The sequence below is a fragment of the Drosophila grimshawi genome, unplaced genomic scaffold, assembly GCF_018153295.1.
Source record: "Drosophila grimshawi isolate 15287-2541.00 unplaced genomic scaffold, ASM1815329v1 contig_1377, whole genome shotgun sequence".
Taxonomy (NCBI): Eukaryota; Metazoa; Arthropoda; class Insecta; order Diptera; family Drosophilidae; genus Drosophila; species Drosophila grimshawi.
This window is the reverse complement of record NW_025062900.1, coordinates 11467960-11487258: the sequence shown is the minus strand read 5'-3', so window position 1 is coordinate 11487258 and position 19299 is coordinate 11467960. Positions and strand designations below refer to the sequence as shown.

General features: G+C 39.1%; 2 protein-coding genes across 3 annotated transcripts; one reads left to right on the top strand and one right to left on the bottom strand.

Moving 5' to 3' along the window:
- The first annotated feature begins 624 nt into the window (after window positions 1-624).
- LOC6571344 (homeobox protein 2) lies at window positions 625-6222 on the top strand. Of its 2 annotated transcripts, none has more exons than XM_043214707.1 (4): window positions 625-732; window positions 4271-4358; window positions 4664-5136; window positions 5221-6222. In XM_043214707.1, the coding sequence occupies exons 2-4, from the start codon at window positions 4349-4351 to the stop codon at window positions 5902-5904; spliced, it is 1167 nt and encodes a 388-aa protein (XP_043070642.1). In that variant the 5' UTR covers window positions 625-732; window positions 4271-4348; the 3' UTR covers window positions 5905-6222. The 2 variants fall into 2 exon arrangements, with proteins under 2 accessions (XP_043070642.1, XP_001997545.1); XM_001997509.2 differs by lacking the exon at window positions 625-732 and adding an exon at window positions 2966-4154.
- Window positions 6223-8744: 2522 nt separating this feature from the next.
- LOC6570654 lies at window positions 8745-11904 on the bottom strand. The gene is made up of 4 exons (XM_001996834.2): window positions 11821-11904; window positions 10912-11760; window positions 9623-10718; window positions 8745-9438 (listed from the first exon to the last, which is right to left on the bottom strand). Exons 1-4 carry the CDS (start codon window positions 11860-11862, stop codon window positions 8966-8968), a joined length of 2460 nt encoding a protein of 819 aa, XP_001996870.1. The 5' UTR covers window positions 11863-11904; the 3' UTR covers window positions 8745-8965.
- Between the last annotated feature and the right edge of the window lie 7395 nt (window positions 11905-19299).

Here is a 19299-nt window from a genome sequence, read left to right as displayed (position 1 = left end):
ATACAAAAGATAAATGGTAAAATGTTTTCTTTAATTAGTTAAATTGAATAATTTATATACATATTTTTATTAGTTATTCAATTTAATTAGACTTTTCTTAATCTATAATAAAGCTTATCGCAAAACTATGTAACTATTTATAATTTGAATACTGATTTCGTCGCGCCAAGCAAACATCGATATATCGCTTACTAATGCACATGACAACAAAACTATCGATACATTGCGTTCTATATTGACGTCACTCTTGCTCTGCTCAGCTCAGCGTACGAACAGAAATTTGAGCAACAGAACTGCACTTAAAATAGAATGAAATTTTATTCTCTTTTAGTATTTTGTTTGTTTTATTTATTTATTATAAGAGTGCTTAAGCATTAATATATTTAAAAATAAGCAATGCACATACAAATCTGACCTGAAAACTGATCGGTACGTGCTTAAAAGCTCACTGCTACGAAAACGCACCTCTTGATCAAGCTTCCCATATTTCCAATTGCGGGGTCACTAATGACGTCATAAACATCATTCGCTATGTCTCTTTCGCCTCGTTCCATTGTCGCTCAGCTGGTTTGACAGCACCCCTCTCTCGCACTCACCCACACTTGCCGCTAGCCGGACTCTTGCTTTTCGTTTTGGACAACATTCATATCAGACCACAAATTCGAGCCAATTGAAAAGCAATTCAAACTTTAACGATGAAGGGATGACGTGCACTCCACAAAACAAAAGCAGGTATGTTATTAATATTTATAGTAAAATCTAATAGAAAGCCACGCTGTCAGTCGGTGTGTTGTGTGTGGGTGCAGCGCCAAGCGCCAAACGCGTCGCAACTTGACATTGAAAAGTTAATTGCATTAGATGTCTGGAGAAATGTTTATTGGGTTGCGTTTTATGCAAGCCACGCACAAACAACAAAAACACACAAACCAGCACTCAGTGAGAGAGAGAGAGAGCGGCGTGAGAGTAAAAGCAGAGCCAGCATCCCAGGCCTGAGCGCAGCTGGATTTGTAGTTGGCGTAAAAAGCGCTTACAACAGCAACAATTACACACACATCAAGCTCACACACTTGGCTTTTGTAGTATGTTTCTGTGTGCGTGTGTGTGTGTGTAGGCACGTTCTCTCATGGCCTGTGTCTCTCTTTCCCTCTTCATTAGAGTTGAGCACGTGCCGCGATTGCGTTCGTTTTACAAAATAATTAGATCTCTCGTGCTCAGCGTGAACTGAAGCCCTAACGATAATTTCAAATTATTACAACCGCTTGCTGTAGAAAATTGCATTTGTAGGAAATGCCAAATAAGATGGCAAAGCAGAAAAAATGACACAAACAAAATTGTTAAAAATATGCAAAAATTAAATTCTAAAAATGTTATTTAGTCTATGGTATGTTATGGTAATGTACAAAATTAAATACAATAAATTATATTTAGTCGGCGATACTAATCTAATCTATCTATCGCTTAAATGAAACAAATCTGTTAAGAAACAAATGTTTAATTGAATTAAAATAAATGTTATTAAGTCCTTGGTATGCAATGGTATTTAGTCTGGGGCACATTTTCGTGTCATGCTGCAAAAAAGTTGGACACGAGCGCATCCCTTGTTTCTATCGCTTGCGCTTGTTTTGTCAATTCTCCAAAAGCGCGTCGCGTGCTCCAACAAACACACCCCAACCAACCCAACAAGCGCTTGTCGCCTCAGCTGCTGTTGGCGTCGTCGTCGCTGTCGCTGTCGCTGTCATCGTCGTCGTCCAGTGCTGGTGAATTGTAGTAGAGAGTAGCAGCAGTAGCAGCAGCAGCAGCAGCCCCATTCATCGTTCAACACTCGCTGCTACTGCTGCTGCTGCTGCTTCTGATGCCTGACCCCCCACAGCACCAACAAACACCCACACCACAAAGTGTATGCATTGCACATATATGCATACGTCAGACGCTCTCGCTCTCTCGCGCTCTCTCCTCTCGTTCTGTCGCTCTCTCTCTCTCTATTGGTGTTGCGCTCTGCATTACTGCATGCGTATGCACGTAAGAGTTTGATTTTGTGTGTGTGCGTGTGTGTGTGTGTATCGTATGAATGGAACAAAAGTGCTTGGCGACGCAACAACATCAATGCGGAATCGATAGTCAGACGTCGACGTGTTTGAGCGATGGGTGGATGAGTGGGGGGAGTGAATGCGAGTGCAAGTGAGAAACAGAAAGAGAGAGAGAGAGAGGAGCTTTGCTCCATACAATTTACTGTACTCTCTCTCTCTCTCTCTCTCTCGGTCTTTTTACATTATTTGTAACTGTGCCTGTGTCTGTGTGTAAGCTCGTGGGGCACGTAGACATTGTCGTAGTATTTTCCGCGTAAATTGAAAGCAAACTGAATGTGTGATTGATACAAAAAACAAAAGCAAAATGCAAAAGCAAAATCAAACATGTCAAAAATATTTGTGTTTGGTTGCCTATCTCTATTTGGTTTTAATCGTGCTACCACATTTTTCTTTGCTTTTTCTTTCTTGTAACTCAAATCTTATTTTTTAACATAGCGTTTTTTTTTCTTCTCTTGCTTAATTTTTGTTGCACTGCTCCTCGTCGGCTCCCATTACTATCGCTGCTGCTGCTGCTGCTGCTGCTGCTGCTTCTTCTTAAAAATACTATGTACTACGAGCACACGCTGTTAACTCGCTGCATTTCCACAAGCCGAAGCCCAGACGAAGTCTCACGAATTAACCCGAGCTGTGCGCGCATGTTTGCCCCCACACACTCCACATGCTCCTCACCCCTTTTGCCCTATTCACACAAGCACACACACAGACAGATCAACCCAGTCAGTCAACCAGTGCAAAATGCTCCCACACACACACACAAATACACGCACACAGAAATTGCAAGTGGGAGAGGAGAGCAGCAAGTGAAAAGCAAAGCAGCAGCAACAGCAGCAGAGCTCCAGCGCCAGCGCAGAGATTTGTTGGCCATAATTTTTCAGTTTGAGCGCAGCGCTAGCCGGTGACGGGTGATGATAGTAATACGTAGTAGTAATAAGTCGGCGAGCCGAAAAGTCTGCCATAATCGAGAGAGAAGTGCAACAACCAAATAAAAAAAAAAAATAGTGCAACTGTAAAGTGCAATTGTTTTGCAAAACAATAGAAAATTAAGCAAAATCGAAATATGTAAATTCAAATGTAAAAATCAATCAATGCAACGAAATTAGCGTTGCGTGTGTGTGTTTTTTTTTGTCGTTTCTACAAAACTCCTGCCATGTCTGCCATGGATGGGTCGTCCTGTTGAAGAAGAACTTTTTGCTTCCGCAGTACGAAACCGAAAATCGATAAATTCGTGCTGTATAAGTTACGGCAAAAGGTGCGCGCTCGTCTCGTCTCGGTTCGGCTCGGGTCGCTTTGGTTCGGGCTTGGGCAACCGTCTTCTCTTCTTCTTGTTGTTGTTGCTGCTGCTGTGGGTCGGTGCAGATTGCAACAACAAAAACAACAAGAAAAAAAACGCCGCGCATGAAACGTGATTGAAATTATTGCAAAAAGAAAACGGCGCTTACACGCGCCAAACAGGCGCGCGTAGGCGGCAAACAGTGAAAGAGAGACAGCGAACGCGAGAGAGAGAGAGAGAGCGAGAGCTAGTGAGTGAGTGAGCGCGCATTGAGCCTCTCGAGTAAATCAGGAAGCAAAGTAAAGGCAAAAAAAATAACAAACAAAAATACATACACTGACTGGCGAATAAATAGAAACCGAAAACACGAGTGTAAAACGTAACAGCACAAAAAGTACTAGCATGTAGTAATGTAGTAGTAGAAGCAAGGAACAGAGCGAGAGCCGAGAGCGACGAGAGCGTGAGGACGACCCCACGGACACTCAACAGACACACATACATACATACAAACACACTCGCACATAAAGACATACAAAAAACGTGGGCGTCGCAGCCGCCGTCGCAGCTGACGTCGACTTTGTCGTAGTAAGTTTTTCTGTGTTGTGGGTGCAGTGTCGTCGCGTAAATACAAACGTGTGTGTCTCTGTGTGTGTGTGTGTGTGCCTGTGTGCGTGCGTGCGTTTGGAATGTGTAATAAATAAAACAAAAGCACACAGCGAAAAATCATGATAAAGTTTGTCAGGCACAAAAATCGTGAGAATTCATTAAAGGCATCGAAAAATTTTCTGCGAAAAAAGGTGGGCAACCGACGAATCGAAGACCAAAACCAATCAAATTAAATGAACTAGAATCCAACAACAAATGTATTAAGACCAAATCACTTACAAATTTTGTATTGCGCTTTTTTTTGCAGCGTGAATCGAATGACTCTGGCACCGAATCTGATGGTGAACTCCTCGATGTGGAAAACAAACGTCACTTAGACGTGGATATGGAAACTAGTAAGTAACTGTACATGCAATCTACGTATACTTGATATCAACAACTCCAATTGATGACAAGTGAAAGAGAGCATCTGATTGGATTTACGTCTGCTCTTGATTCCAATTGGCACCTAAATCTTACATGGATTGGGGAATAAAAACAGAAAAGACGCCAAAAAAATTAGACCACATTTTAATGACAGAATTAGGGGACTTAATTGCAGTTCCTCTCGAAAGTATTTAGTAAAAATTAAAAAACATAAAAATAGTTGGATTTTGATAACGAATACTAATTGGAAATGTGTGTGTTTATTTTGAAACAGGTTTGAGTTCCTGTACGGATGCAAATTCACCAACAACCGATACTGCATGCTCATCGGAGTCTTCGGCGCATGCTGCTGCTGCTGCTGTTGCCGCTGTTGCTGCAACAACAATGATGTGTCACCATCAGACAACGTCGTCGTCCTCGTCATCCTGCGCCCATCTCATGTACGACCAGCATAGCTCCGAGGAGGAGCTGGAGGTCATCAATGGGCCATCAGCGGTGGCAGCTGCAGCAGCAGCAGCGGCGGCGGCTGCGGCGGGATCGTTGCATACACCGACAAAAGCGACACACAGCAGCTGCACAGCAGCCGCGGCATCATCATCGTCCTGTGTGTCGCGTCTATCGAATCGGGGTTGCACCTCATCCCTGGACACAGAGGCGCCGCCATCATCATCGAACTCGAAGCGTTCCAGCTCAACGCTGATGGTTGAGAACCGTAAGCGTTCGCTGGCCCACAGCTCCGATGATGAGGTGAGATTAATAATATCAATATCAATAATTAATAATATAAATTAATTAAATTATCCCATAATCCAATACAATCCGATTAAATAGTTGCGCAACTCGCTGGAGCCGATATTGACGCCCGTGAATTTTCGCACATCGCCGCCATTGGAGGCATTTAAGCCAAATCGTAGCCATATGATGTTCCGCTCCACAACGCCACTGATATTATCGGAGGCCAGATGTGGCATCGAAAATATTAAATTATGTGATAATAGTGTAAATGACGAGGAGAACGGTGACGCCACCAACACCAACAACAGCAACACCAGCAACAATGGCAACAACAGTAACAACAACAGCAACAGCAACAACAAATGCGCCAAACTTGGTGGCCAAGTTGGCAACGAGAACGAGCCGAGTGTTATTAAGGCGTGCAGCAGCTCGCTGAAGATGAGCAACAGCTCCCATCACATTTACCAGCCGCAGCCCAAATATAGTTTCCATTACAATAGCTCCAGGAGCAGTCCGGCCTCCACAACCGGATTGGATATGGAGGTGCGTTCGGTTAGTCCGCCAGCGAAATTATTTCATTGCGCCATTTCGCCGCGTCGACGTCCAAGCAACAATGTTGCTGGCGGAGCAGCAGCAGCAGCAGCAGTGACAAATGTAGCTGGTGATGCTGCGGCTGCAGCAGCTGCAACAAATAATGCTGGCGTTACCGTTACACAGAGACTGCAACGGCCGCATCGGCCGTGTTTAGATTTTGATAAGATGCAGCAGGTGAGTCTCTAATGCAGAGCGCGCTAACAGCGAAAATGAAAGATGAGCAGTGGAGAAATGGAGAAGAGGAGAAATGGGAAATGGAGAAAGCAAAGGCAAATCAAAGACTTTTTATACACAACAACAGCAACAACAACAAAAACATCCACAACAACAACAACCAACAACTGCAAACTGTAAAAGTACCTAAAAGCAGCCAGTGTTGTTGAACAGCACTGTTTCCATACAGCACTGGTCAAACAACTAGGCGCACACAACACGATCAAACTTAAGAACGTGTCAGGCAAACATAAAAAATAAACAACAAAAAAACAACAGGCAAACAAAAAACCAGCAACAAACAGCAGCAACAAAAACATCATCAAATCAAATTATGTAAAGCTAAAAGTAATTCAAATTTTAAAAACAGAAAATACGCTAAAAACAACAAAAAGGTAACAACTAACAATAGAAGCAGCTATTTTTTCACAATTTTAAACCAAAAATGCAACAAAAAAAAACAAACAAAAAAAAAACAGAAAAAAAACAGGCAAATTTGGAAAGTTTGGCAGCAACTAGCTGATCGATGTTTAGATCTATATATATATATAAGAGTATATCTATATATATATATAAATGTATGTAGTAAGTACAGAACTGTAAATATTGTATTTGTGTGCGTTTTGGAAAATTGGCAAAAAGCTAAATTGTTAGCGAGTATTTTAATTTTTTTAAAAAACATCGTTTGCGACCAGTCAGTCAAACGAGAAAAGTAAAATATATTATAATTAAAAATTACAACAAAAGATGCAGAAGAAGAAGACGAAGAAAACAAAAGAATTGTGGTGTGATGTAGAACGAAGACTCGAAAACTTTAAAGAGCAAAATTATATTTCTATAAATTGTGTAAAAATTATGCAAAGCAGTAAAAAAAAAAGCAGCAGGCGAAGGAGGAGGATAGCAAAGCAAAAGCAAAAGTGGAAGCACAAGCAGAAGCAAAAAGAAAGAAAGAAAAGCAGCAGGAAATTGCTTAGCAAACACTGGGGACAACAAACACAAACAAGATGGCAACAGGCAACAATAGCAAACAACAAACCAGAAAAAAAAACAACAATTTACACAATAATAACAAGTTGGGAATTCAAAAAATAGACACCAGATTAATATGTTGAATGTACAAGAATTAAAAGCGAGCTATTTTATAAACAATATTCACAAATTTATTCACACAAAGCTGCCATCAACCAAAACAAGAACAAAAACAAACATTCATAAATCCCTTTGTTGAAACATGATTGGATGCGATTGATTGATTGATTGATGAAATGCAAAACACAAAAAAAAAAATTAATATAAAAAATGAAATTGGCAAACATTTTGCAGGCATATAATATGTGTATAATAAGTAAAGCAGAATTAAATTTTCTTTGTCAACTTAAGTATATAAAAAACAAAAACACATACAACAAAACAAAAACAAAAGCGAAAGAAAAACCCAAAAAACAAAAAAAAACCAACCAACCAATAATAAACCCATATTAAATTTAAAGCAAAAACACAACCAAGCGAAACGAGAAACCAAAACAAAAACAAAAACAAAAAACAATGAAATAACAGTAACAGTTGTGTGCAACAACAACCATAGCAAGAAGCAGAACATGCAACATACATTTTTAAGTACATATATATTAAAAAACGATATTCAAAATAATGCTAATTTTAAATCATATTTAATGTGCGATCAAGCAAAAGCAAAAACAACACAAACATTTTTCTGTTGAATCCAAAAAGTAGTTGAACAATTTCAATAAAACCATACCCAAATAAAATTACACACACACACACACACAACCACATTCACACACACACACACACACACCACCTACCAAAAAACAAAACAAAAAACAGTATAATCCACACCACCAGAAACAAAAAATAATAACGAACGAAATCCATCAAAGATCAGGCAAAAGTTAAGCAAGAAGTGCGAGCGAGAAACTAGGCATGAAGTTTTCATAATTTTTAATGAATTAACAACCAGATAAGGGATGAAGAAGATAAATCACAAGAAATTATATTATATAGTATATATATATAAATATATATATACACACATTAAATGGAGAATGGAAGATATCATGGACTGAGCATATGTTAGAGAGAAAGCAAAGTGAAGCAACCGACACTAGGTTCTAGTTTTTAAGTTTAAACGTGAAAAAAGGCAAATTGTGAAAATGGCCACCAAAAAGGCTACAAGAAAAACAAAAACAAAATATAAAAAAATAAAAAAAAAAGCACACGACACACAAATCAAGAAGTTGATGAAGAGGAATTTATGTTGAATATTTTTGAGACACACAAAGCAAAAAAAGCGATTACAAAGAAGGAAGAAGAAGAAGAAGCATATGATGAATGTAAGATGAATGAAACAAGTTAAGTTGTAAACAAAATACAAAGATTTCATTGAAGTTCTTGGGTCTGCCCCAAAACACATGTGTTGTACATAGTTACATTTATAATTACGATATATATATAATATATATATATATATATATAATTACTCATTAACAAAATGAACGGAAAAAAACAACAACAAACCTAAGAATTAAGTCGATGAACGGTACAAGTGCAAAAAGAGAAAGAATTATTCAAAGAGAAAACAACAAAAAGATAAAAAATAAAATAAAAACCAAAAAACAAAATGATATAATAAAGAAATGCTCTGCAATAGTAAAAAAAAAGAACAAACTAAAACTACTTTCTTCAATCCAGCTTGCAACACCATTAATGGCAATTCGATTGATTTCAATTTTGATGTTTATATATTTTGAACTTTATTTTACATAATGTATTCAGTTAAATTATAATTTTTATATAATATTTAATATAAACAGTTGCTTCTTGATTTGCTTGGTTTTTAGTCACTTTGTAATTCCAAATTGATGACATACTTTTTTGCTTCTAGATCTACTTACATTAATTACACAAGCATTGGTTTCTATTTACACTATTGAGTACAGATTCTAAGAGGGGTTTAGTGGCTAGTCATGTGTTAATACTAGAGTTGTGCAGAAACCTTGGCACATCTGGCTAACTAACAGCCCAAAATTTCCTGTTCACTTTCGCCACAAACGGCATCAGACTTAATCATCGGCTCCTCCTCGTCGTCCACCTCATCCTCGATTTGCTTCCAGCGCTTGGTGCGCTGCGTCAGTCGCGACGGATCGTGAATGCGCGAGTGTCGCTTCAGATCACCATTCACCCGGAATTTCTTGTCGCAAACGGAGCACGAATAGGGCTTCTCGCCCGTATGCACCTTGATGTGGGTCAGCAGATAGGAGCTGGCCCGAAATGTCTTCTCACAGTACTTGCACGCGTAGTTCTTTTCGCTCGTGTGGATTCGACGGTGCACAACCAGCGAGTATTTCCGGGAGAAACTCTTGCCACAGTATTCGCACATGTGCGCCTTTATCTCGCTGTGCCGCGAGATGATGTGCAACTTGAGATCGCCCCATTGTCGAAACTTGAAATCGCACTGTTCGCACTTAAACGGCCGGATGCCGGAGTCTGAGTAAAAACAAACAGAAATATTATAATTAAAATTTAAATTTCATTAATTAAGAGCATAATAGAATATGGCATAGCTGCGAGGATACTTCATCTTTGGCAACTTATTTCTAGTAGCAATTTTCTCATACTCAGTATGATATTAGATTGCGATCTTATCTGAGTTTCTTCTTGGTTTACTCACGTGTGCGTTCGTGTTGTTTGAGGGAACTGGGCGTGTAGAAGGAAGCCTGGCAGGTGGGACATTGATATGCACGCTCCTTGCTATGTGTGTGCTGATGATATTTGAGGGCATTGTATGAATTGAAGTCCCTGGCGCACTTATCGCAATGGAATTTGCGCTTTGTTGCCCCGTTGTTGTTGCTGGGATCATCGCTGGTGGACTTGTTGTCCAGCTCCAACAGATAGCTATCGGCATTGTCCTCATCTTCGATGACTGTGGCTGCTGGCGAACTGGATGCAATGCTGCCCGCTGGCACACTGCTCTCCACATCCTCCAGCTTAAACGATTCGCTTATGATTAGCGGCGAGCGCTGCAGTTGCTCAATGGCCGAGCCCGAGTTGGGCGATGATGATGATGCGTGCTCCGGCGAGGTAATCAATAGCGTCTGTTCATTGCCATTGCCATTGGATTGGATGGCATTGAATGCCGCGGCCGCAATATAGTTCTTCTTGTGTCCCATTTCCAGTTTGGGATGCGCCACCAATTGCTGCTGCTGCTGCTGTTGTCCATCCGGCTTATTGAGAAAACTGAGCGTCATTTGTTGCTCCGGTTGTGTTTTGAGCAGTGGATCTACGTCAGTGCTTGCTGTTGATGGGGTTGTAGCTGATTGTGGTGGTTGTGGTTGTGCAGGTGTTGGTGGTTCACCTGGCAGCAGCAGACCCGAGAATCCTATATCACTGAAATTGTTATTAAACCAAGGTGCACGCATGCCACTTGTGGTCAGCTCCAGATCGACCAGCTCATCGCAGGTATCCTCAATGGAGACCTTATCGACCACATCGCGCATACCACCGAGCATATCCTCAGGATCACTAAACTCCACATCGTCCACAGCAACGGCCACATCATGCGAGGCGGAGACAGTTGATGCATTTGTGGCAACTACTGGCGTCAGTTTGCCATCGCTGGCTTTGTTGTGCATGGACATTGCATCCGAATGTATGACCATATTGACGCTTACATCATTCACAACATCATCATCGTCATCGTCATCATGCACATGATGATGGCTGATGCTGTGAAAGTTCTCAAAGTTAAGCTGCACATCGTGAAAGACCTGTTACAATAAAATACATAATTCAATTATATTTTTCTATTTAAATGAGATGAAATGAATGTTGTATTAGTAAATTATTGTATTTTTATATTGAAATTAAACCAAATGAACAGATTATATTATTGTTTTACTTTATTATATTTTGTTATTTTATTTGATTTTATAGTTTTCCATTTAAATATGCCTGGCTTACCTTGTCCTGTGTTGATAGGCCACACATATCCAGTGGCTCCTTTTGATGCTGCTGCTGTTGTTGATGCTGCTGCTGTTGTTGCTGCTGCTGCTGTTGTTGTGGCACATCGAGACGCCGCTCGAGATCATGCACGGGATCATAGTGCTGCTTGAGATGTGCATAAAATTCGATTTGTGTTTGAACTGCGTAGCCGCAGATTTCGCAGCTATAGTTGGCCACCACCTGCTGCACCGTTGGCTGCACCACCTGTTGTTGCACCTGATGCACATGATGCTTGTGCTGCTGATTCTGCTCCAAGTCCGCCGTATCCATGCTGCACATCGAACCCTTCAGTTTGCGCGAGATGCGCTTCTTGTGCGGCAACACTTTGCGGGCATTGATTGTGCACGCATTGTGCGCATAGAGAAAATCCTCATCCTCCAGCGCATTGGACACATCGATGGGCACCGTTGGCTCAATCGCCAATGCCGGAAATGCTGGTTGTGGCACCTGCTGCTGCTCTTGCTGTGCCACCACATCGCCGGCGCTGCCCGTTTCGCCTGTTGTCCTCTCTGAGCCACGATCGAGGAAGCTGCTGTTGATGGTGAGAAATTCCACATCCGTTTCCTTGTCAGACACCTTTGGTACGCCACCTACCTCCTCTTCCTCGTCAACGCCGCCGCCGACAACATGTTTGTTGACAAACTGAAAAATTGTATTGTGGAAATTGAGTTCTGGCGGCGAGCCAGCTGTGGCGCCATGTCCGCTTGTGCTGAGATTGGTGGGTCCTTCGGCTTTGGGAAATACGCCAGTGTGATCCATTAGATCCATCATAAAGTTATTGTGCATCAGCTCCGTCGCCAGCAGCGTCTGCAATTGATATGTTATTATTGCCATGCCATGTCGTTTACAGTTGTTACATTCGCTTACGTGGTCGATGAACTGTTCGGCGTCCACTTCTTTGCGCTCCATTTTGTTCGTTTCACACACAAATTCATTAAAAATAAAAAGCAACTTTGAACTTGGGCAAAGAAAATCTAAATTGCAGAAATTTAACAGCTGTTCCAGAGTATTGATTAGGGATGAGCGCATGTGTTTGCTGAACGATAGTTCAAACTCGATAGTATGGTACGTACAATTCTCACTTATCGATAGTTATAAATTTTGATTTGGCAGCACTTTTTTGGAGCGCAATTTAAATGTTTGTGGCTGTAAATTAAAAAATTTTATGAGATCAATGCTGGATTAGCGACATAAAAGGAAAAATTAGAATTCATTTAAAGTACAATTTATTTGGCACCGCTTGGAAAAGTAAAAAGACTTATTTTATATATTAATACGGAACACAGAAAGCGGATTCATTTACAGATGATTTTAAGGCAATAATAATAATACGTAAAAAATAAAAAAAATAAGGTTAAAAGTACAAATATTACTCAACGACAATTATAAAGACTTTCTGTCCTTATATCCAATTTCCTTAAAACTATACAACTACACTGAAGAAACCACAGAGAAAACCACTTCAGAAACGAGCGCACATTAAACCAATTGGTGGCAACATAAAAATCAAACAACAAACATAACAATAAACATTCCAATTCATTTACAAATTAACACTTCATATATTTTACACGCTAAAAGTGTCAGCGTCAGCATATTGTTTATCAGCATTATGAGGGAGCACCCCTCACACCCCCGCTTGCCCCTCATCTCACGCTTGCCCCGCTTGCTCCTCGTACAGCTGCCAAACTCCATATGGTTGCAAACAGGAAGCTAATCCTGCGCTGTGATATATCAACATATTTATGGTAAATGGATCAGAGGGCTTAGCTCACAAATTGAGCTCAGTGGTTGCTTGCCATATGGTTGGTATTTTTAGATGGGGCGAACCGATTAAGTTTTATGTACTTTTCGTATTTTTTCTTTCTTTTTCTTGAGACTTTATGTGACGGCAGCGGCTGTTTAATATTTGGCATAAGTCTTTAATGTTTAATAAACAATTATTAGACAATATACATACATTTATGTGGGTGTTGTGGTGTAAATCTTTTGATCTGCTTCGCCCATATACAGCTGGAGGATGGGGAGCATGGGGCATGGGGCATGGGGCATACAAATAAATAAAATACACGGCGCGACGCGGCATCTTGTTTGGATGAAACAAGCATCGAGAATTGAGTGTCGAGAATGGAAATTACTATGTATTGAATAGAATGTTGTGCCAAGCAATTACGCATCTGAATTCATACGAATCATAACAATAACAGATCCAAATCCATCATTCTCACCAACTCGGAACGCCTCCAAAACTGTTTGACATGCAATTCCGGGCAACAATTCAAGTGGCAGATACTATTTTCTTTCTCTTTTTGTTTTTTTTTTTTGTATATATTTATGGATATCGGTTCGGTATTATCGCCTTTGATGTGCATTAAGTTGATGCCGCTGCTGACTGAGCAATGACTTTTGCATTAAGTAGTCATTTAAAGGTGTCAGAATTCTTCAATTATGCCTCAATAGACTCCTAGTCGAATTCAATAACAATTACAAATCAATTCTCTTAAAAATGTGATTTTTTGAATCTATAATTTAATAATTAATTTGAAAATTTATTCATAAATATTATTTACATTTTATTTGTTTGCAAACATTTTTTTTTTCTGTTTACCTCAATAAATTGAGGAGCTAAAATGTAGTTTATTATTCATAAATTATTTATTGGCACTTCTGTAATTAAAAATTGGTCTGAAAATGTATTCATAAATATTATTTACATTTTCTGTTTACTTCAACAAATTTTATGATTTCGATTATTATTCACAAATTGTTTATGCTTATTTTTCTAGCTATCCAATTAGTTAATCCAATAATTCGCAGATGTTTTGCTGTTTATTTGTATTATTCTTTTTTATTTTTTGGTTGCTTTTCAGTCTTTCAACATTTTTCAATATTATCTTTTCATTAGAGTAATGCAAATAGATATTGAAAATTAGTAAACGCCTTACCAAAAATTGCTACCTGATCAACTGAAAACCTTCGATTTTCAGTTTGTTTATTTTGCTTGGGTTTCGGACATTTTTGTTTTGTGGTCTGCCAAAAAAAAAGAAGGTGTTTGCCAGCCAGTTGAGTTTGTTTTTGGTTTGGCTCAATGGGAATCTATATAAATAAATAATATGAATACAAATATTTTCAACAAATATGTAAAGTCAATATTTATGATAGAGCTTCCCTATTTTGGTCTGAGCAAATTTACAAAAGTAAACAGCCAGCGTAAATGACAAAGAAATGGGATAAAATGAGTTTTCCTATTTGTGATATTCCTTTACGGACCACGTGCACTTCCTTATAGAGATGGAGAAATGTATTCAAACGAATAATGTTTGAATAGTGTTGCTCTGACTATAATAGAAACTCAGCAGAATTCTACTTAAACTTTCATTTGCAATTAAAGCCTAAAACAAACAGTTGAAGCCTAAATTTGCTGTTTGCCAAATAGAAACAATAAATTCGTTACGCTGAAGAGGGTTGCTTGCTTTCGATTGGCAACTTAACTTAGCCAACAAGGCGAAAACTACAAGTTTCATTTGTTGTTTTTTTTGTTTTTTTGTTTCACACACATTTACCAAATTTGCTGTACAATTTCCGTCTGCTCGTTAGAAAGTTAGTACAATAAAACATATTAAGAAAAAAAAGAAAAAAACAAAAGAAAAATGTGGTTGGCAACTTTTTGTATATGCTTTTTTTATGCTTTCGCTTTGGCTGCAGACAATACATAATGACATTATTATTGTAAGCGTGCTTTTTTGTGGATACAACAAGAGCAGCATGCAACGAATAAAAAACGAAAAACAACAAATTAAACAAGAAAATATAATAGAGAATAGATGGGATAGGGGTGGCAGGTGGCCGGTGGTGGCAGGACTTGCGGAGCGTACCGCCAAAGGAGCGCGTGTGGCAGGAAGCAGCAGTGGAAGTGTTGCAAGTGCCTTCTTTTGTTCTTCGTCACGTTCTGCGGTGCCAAGTAAAATCCACCAGCGAACATACATTCACTATATAGTCCTATATAGTGCTGCTATCGATGCGCCTCAAAGAGGAAACGGAAACAGTCACAATAACAACAACCAGTGGGGGGTAGGGGGTAGGTTGGCTGCTTTCAAGAGCTATTCGATCCGTTGGAGAGTTTATTCTAAAATTTTTGCTTTTGCCCCACTCGAGTTGCTTGGCTTGCGGGCACAAATTACAAAACAAAAGCTGTAAAATTTGTAACAAAAATGCAAAAACAAACAAGCAACAAAAATATGAGGGGTGGAGTGGGGGGAGTGGGGAGGGGGGCGTTGCTGTTGGTGCTGCTGCTGCATAAATATTGTCAACAACAACAGCTTTGCCTCCCCTTTTCGTTATATATATATATTTTTTTGTTTTCAGCCCTTGGGCTGTGCTTCAGCATCGTTTTTGTGGCACACGTTTTTTATTTGCCACATTTCTGTTTCATAATTTTGTGCGCATCTCAGCGAAAAATCTGTTGACGCAATTGTCACGTGCTGTGTTGTTTTTTCTTCTTTTTTGTTGCTGTTGTTGTTGTTGTTTTCCTCTCAGCTTTCGTCCTGGCAAAGGATGTGCTGGCGGGCAAGGCACGCGCGCTATTCGCATAGTTTCTCCCTCTTCCTTACGCTCTCTCTCTCTCTCTCTCTCTCTCTCTCTCTCTCTCTGTCGGTTGCCCCATGTCTCGTGCTACAAGTGCCACTCGTAAGTGTCGGTCGCATTGCGACGGCAAACCAAGTGGCGTCTCTACTTTCCCTAATCAGATCTAACCAGAACATATATGGCTTGGAAAAGCGCATTTTGTGTTTGGAGTACAGTTTTGAAGTATGCTGGCTAAGAGGAACAGCTAAGAGGAACTAGTAATCCATAATAATTATGCTTGAAAAGATAATACAACATCAGTCCGCACTTTCTACTTAATCATCAATAAAGCTTTTTAAGGCTGTGTGGAGTACTTTTTCCATATATGTTTGGGAACAGCTAAAGGAAGCCATAATCCATTATAATTATGCTTGACAAGATAATATCCTATACCACAAGATCAGACTGTATCTTGTGCTTTTTTGTCACTGCATTCTGTTTATATTTTTCTTCTAGTTAAATCTTTCAAATTCCTAGAAATTACCATACAACCCTTCAATATCCAACCACTTTGGCAAAGTAATGAACAAAGAATGCAAAACTTTTAACTTATTTTTTTATTAATAATTTTGTGTATAAAGTTTTTAAGTTCTTAGAAATAATCTTCCAATACTTTAATATCCTACAAGTTTGTTAAAATATCAAGAAGGTTTCAAGTCTTCAGTTTTGTGAAGAAAAGTTAAGATTTGTTTTTAAATATTTTCTTCGCAAGCCTTTTTTGATAATTATTTTAATATTACACTTTAATTTTACATCTTGAGTTAATATATTTATATTAATATATTTTATGTATTTGAGATAGATTCTTGTTAGAAAAGTAATTGCTTTATTTCAATATTCGTTTAATGCATTTGTTTATTGTTGGTTTCACAAAATATTTTAACACTTGGCAATTAAATGGGAATGGAATATCTCAACGGATATTTGGGATCATTAAACTCGGCTCCTCCCTGCTCACTCCCCGATAAGTCAAAGTCTATGAGCACACGCCCTTGCAGCTCTACCTTTTTGCCAATCTATCAAATACAAAAGTATATTTCAACATTTGTTGACTCACGCGAAGGCCAAACACCCCAAATCGAATCGAATCGAAACGAATGAAAGGCAATGCAATATTATATGTATATATATATATATATATAGTCTAGTAATTTCCGTTTGCCGACTTTGATATAACTGATTTGCGAGCGATAGTTTTCACATGTTTTTGTTCGAGCATTAATTCCATTTAAATGATTTCCACTTTATTTGGCTGCCTGGCTGTGGTGCACACATTTGAGCATTGCACGTAATCAAGTGGAAATGAATTTGACCAACACAAGAGGTTTTATTATTTCTTTTTGTATTTACTTCTTTTTTTTGAATACCCTGTTACCTGTAGTATTACTTAATACGTGGGTATTTTAATGATGAGATCGAGTTTGTAACGTGCAGAAGAAGTCATTTGCGAATCTATTAAAAAATTCTACTTATGAATATTCCACCAAGTATTTGATACTTTTAAAAGTAATATATTACAAATAAAAGCTAGACAATTTCCAATGTATGAATATGATTATATTTTTGTTATTTGAAAGCATTACTTTTGGAGCAACCATTTTATTGTAGGTAAGCATTAACAGATCTGTCTTTTCTATCCTAATCCGCTCTTGGTTTACTTGACTAACTATGTCTATAAGAGTTACAGACATATGCTATATATATATTGTATATTTTCATACTTAATATTTAAATAGTTTTAATACTTAAATGAATTCCACTTCAAGTCTAGATCAAAATAAATTATACACCTTTTGACCTAGTATATTTCTTATTTATTTGAATATTTGTATCTATAAGAGATGAATATATATATATAATGATTTATATACATAATTATTAAATATATAATGATTTTCTGTATAGGGTAACTTCTAGTCTAACACTCTTAAATATAGCATTCCTATGTCATTTTTTTACTTCAATATTTGCATTGGTTTTTTGTGCCGAGTGCGATTATTTTTTTTGCGGTGCCCCATTAAAAACTGATTTGCCCAGGGCCACTGAGCTGTGAAAACCCCGACAGCATTTTTACTACGACCACAGTTGATAGAGCCCCTAAAGCTGCTGCTGCTGATGCTGATCAGATGATGACTGTGACCAAACAACGCGACAGGATCCGCAGCGTGCAGTTTTCAGTTTTCTGTTTTCAGTTTTCTGTTTTGGGCAAGGTCAAATGCTGGCCACAAATCGCGGGGCGAGAATTCAATGCCAAACTTTAAAAACTGGGCGCTAAATGCAATTGGGATTAATGGTTAACCCACAGCGGCCAAAATATGCCATTTACGTTGGCCACATCGATTGGCCCGTCAAGGACACTACTTGACTTGTTGCAGTCAGCACAGGGCTCAAGGACGAAACAGTTGCACGCCAGCAGCTGAATTTTAGTCGTGTCCTGTTTTGGCCTGCTGACTGTCGTCAACAGTGTTTCCACAGCGGGCGCAATGTCCTTTCACGACTCATCAGCATCCTGCCGCGTGCGTCTCTCGCTGTGGATCTATTCTGGCTGGTCGTCCTCTCGTCCTGTCTGTCTCATCCTGCCTCCCTCTGGTGCGCTGCTGGTGCAAATCGTTGCCATTTAACACAAACCTTCTGTTGCTGTTGCCAGCATTGCTGCTGCTGCTGTTGTTGTCCTGCCAGCAGCCAAAACAATACACCAACTTTCTGATTTCCAATTCAAATGTGTAGTTGCCAAAAACTAAACACCTGAGGCTAAATACACACACACACACACACACATTTATCCTTGGCTACAACACACTTAATTTCCAACTCAGTTTGAAGCAATTTCAATTCATGCAACAAGTTTCTCAATTTCTACACTCAAAATATTCAATGCCACTGAAATGAAATAAGAAAGATTTCAGCTACTGAACCAAATTTATCTAACGTTTGGATTTGACTTAGATTAAGGCGATTATTTACTTTTACTAAAACTAAAATACTTTTATTAAAATAAATAAAAGAGAGAATTATAAAGAATTGTTATCATTGTTGTTAATCATTTCTTGTCTTAAATATTTTATAAAATTAGCAAAATCAATGCTTAAAAGTCTAGTGTGTTTAAAGTACTCTTTTCTGTTAGATACACTTTCTTTTTTTGAGTGTACACAAACTGTCTTTGATCTATTGGCGGCATTTGTAATTCGAGTGAGTCGCTTGTGTTCTGGCAACGCAACACAACCACAAAGTTGGAGACGTCTCAAGTGTTTGGGTGTTTTGTAATTAACCGACATTCGAACACGTCTTCACACACACAACTTCAGGTTGCATACTCAATCCCAAATCCCAATCCAAATACCACATACCAAATCCCATTTCGCGTTCCACTCCACGCCTAAACACTTCACTTGTCGCATGTGTTTCGTCTCCGGCTGCTGGTGTCGGATTTCCGACATTAGCTACAAACTGGCAGGCGGCGCCGTTGTCCCACTCTCTCTCTATCTCTATCTCCCTCTCTATCTCTGTCTCTCGTATCGTTTTGCTTGTGAGTGGAGCACACGGAACCGCCCCCTTGTCACAGTCTCCTGGCGTTAATGAGAAAGTGTCACTGATTTGACATCTGTCGTCAGCGCCTGCGCCGGCTGAAGACCAAAAAGATTCTTTCAACTTGTCATTATGTCAGCGTGGATGGGGTGGCGAGGTGTGATCCCAGTGATCCCAACAACCAAAAGGATTGAACTA

Excerpts from the sequence above, each read along its gene's own strand:
- LOC6570654 (XM_001996834.2), bottom strand. The coding sequence starts at position 11,862 with ATGGAGCGCAAAGAAGTGGACGCCGAACAGTTCATCGACCAC. Across the intron at positions 11,761-11,820 it reads CCGAACAGTTCATCGACCAC|ACGCTGCTGGCGACGGAGCT; the intron begins GTAAGCGAATGT and ends TATCAATTGCAG. Across the intron at positions 9,439-9,622 it reads CAAACAACACGAACGCACAC|ACTCCGGCATCCGGCCGTTT; the intron begins GTGAGTAAACCA and ends GTTTTTACTCAG.
- LOC6571344 (XM_001997509.2), top strand. The coding sequence starts at position 4,083 with ATGATAAAGTTTGTCAGGCACAAAAATCGTGAGAATTCATTAAAGGCA. Across the intron at positions 4,155-4,270 it reads AAAATTTTCTGCGAAAAAAG|CGTGAATCGAATGACTCTGG; the intron begins GTGGGCAACCGA and ends TTTTTTTTGCAG. Across the intron at positions 4,359-4,663 it reads AGACGTGGATATGGAAACTA|GTTTGAGTTCCTGTACGGAT; the intron begins GTAAGTAACTGT and ends ATTTTGAAACAG.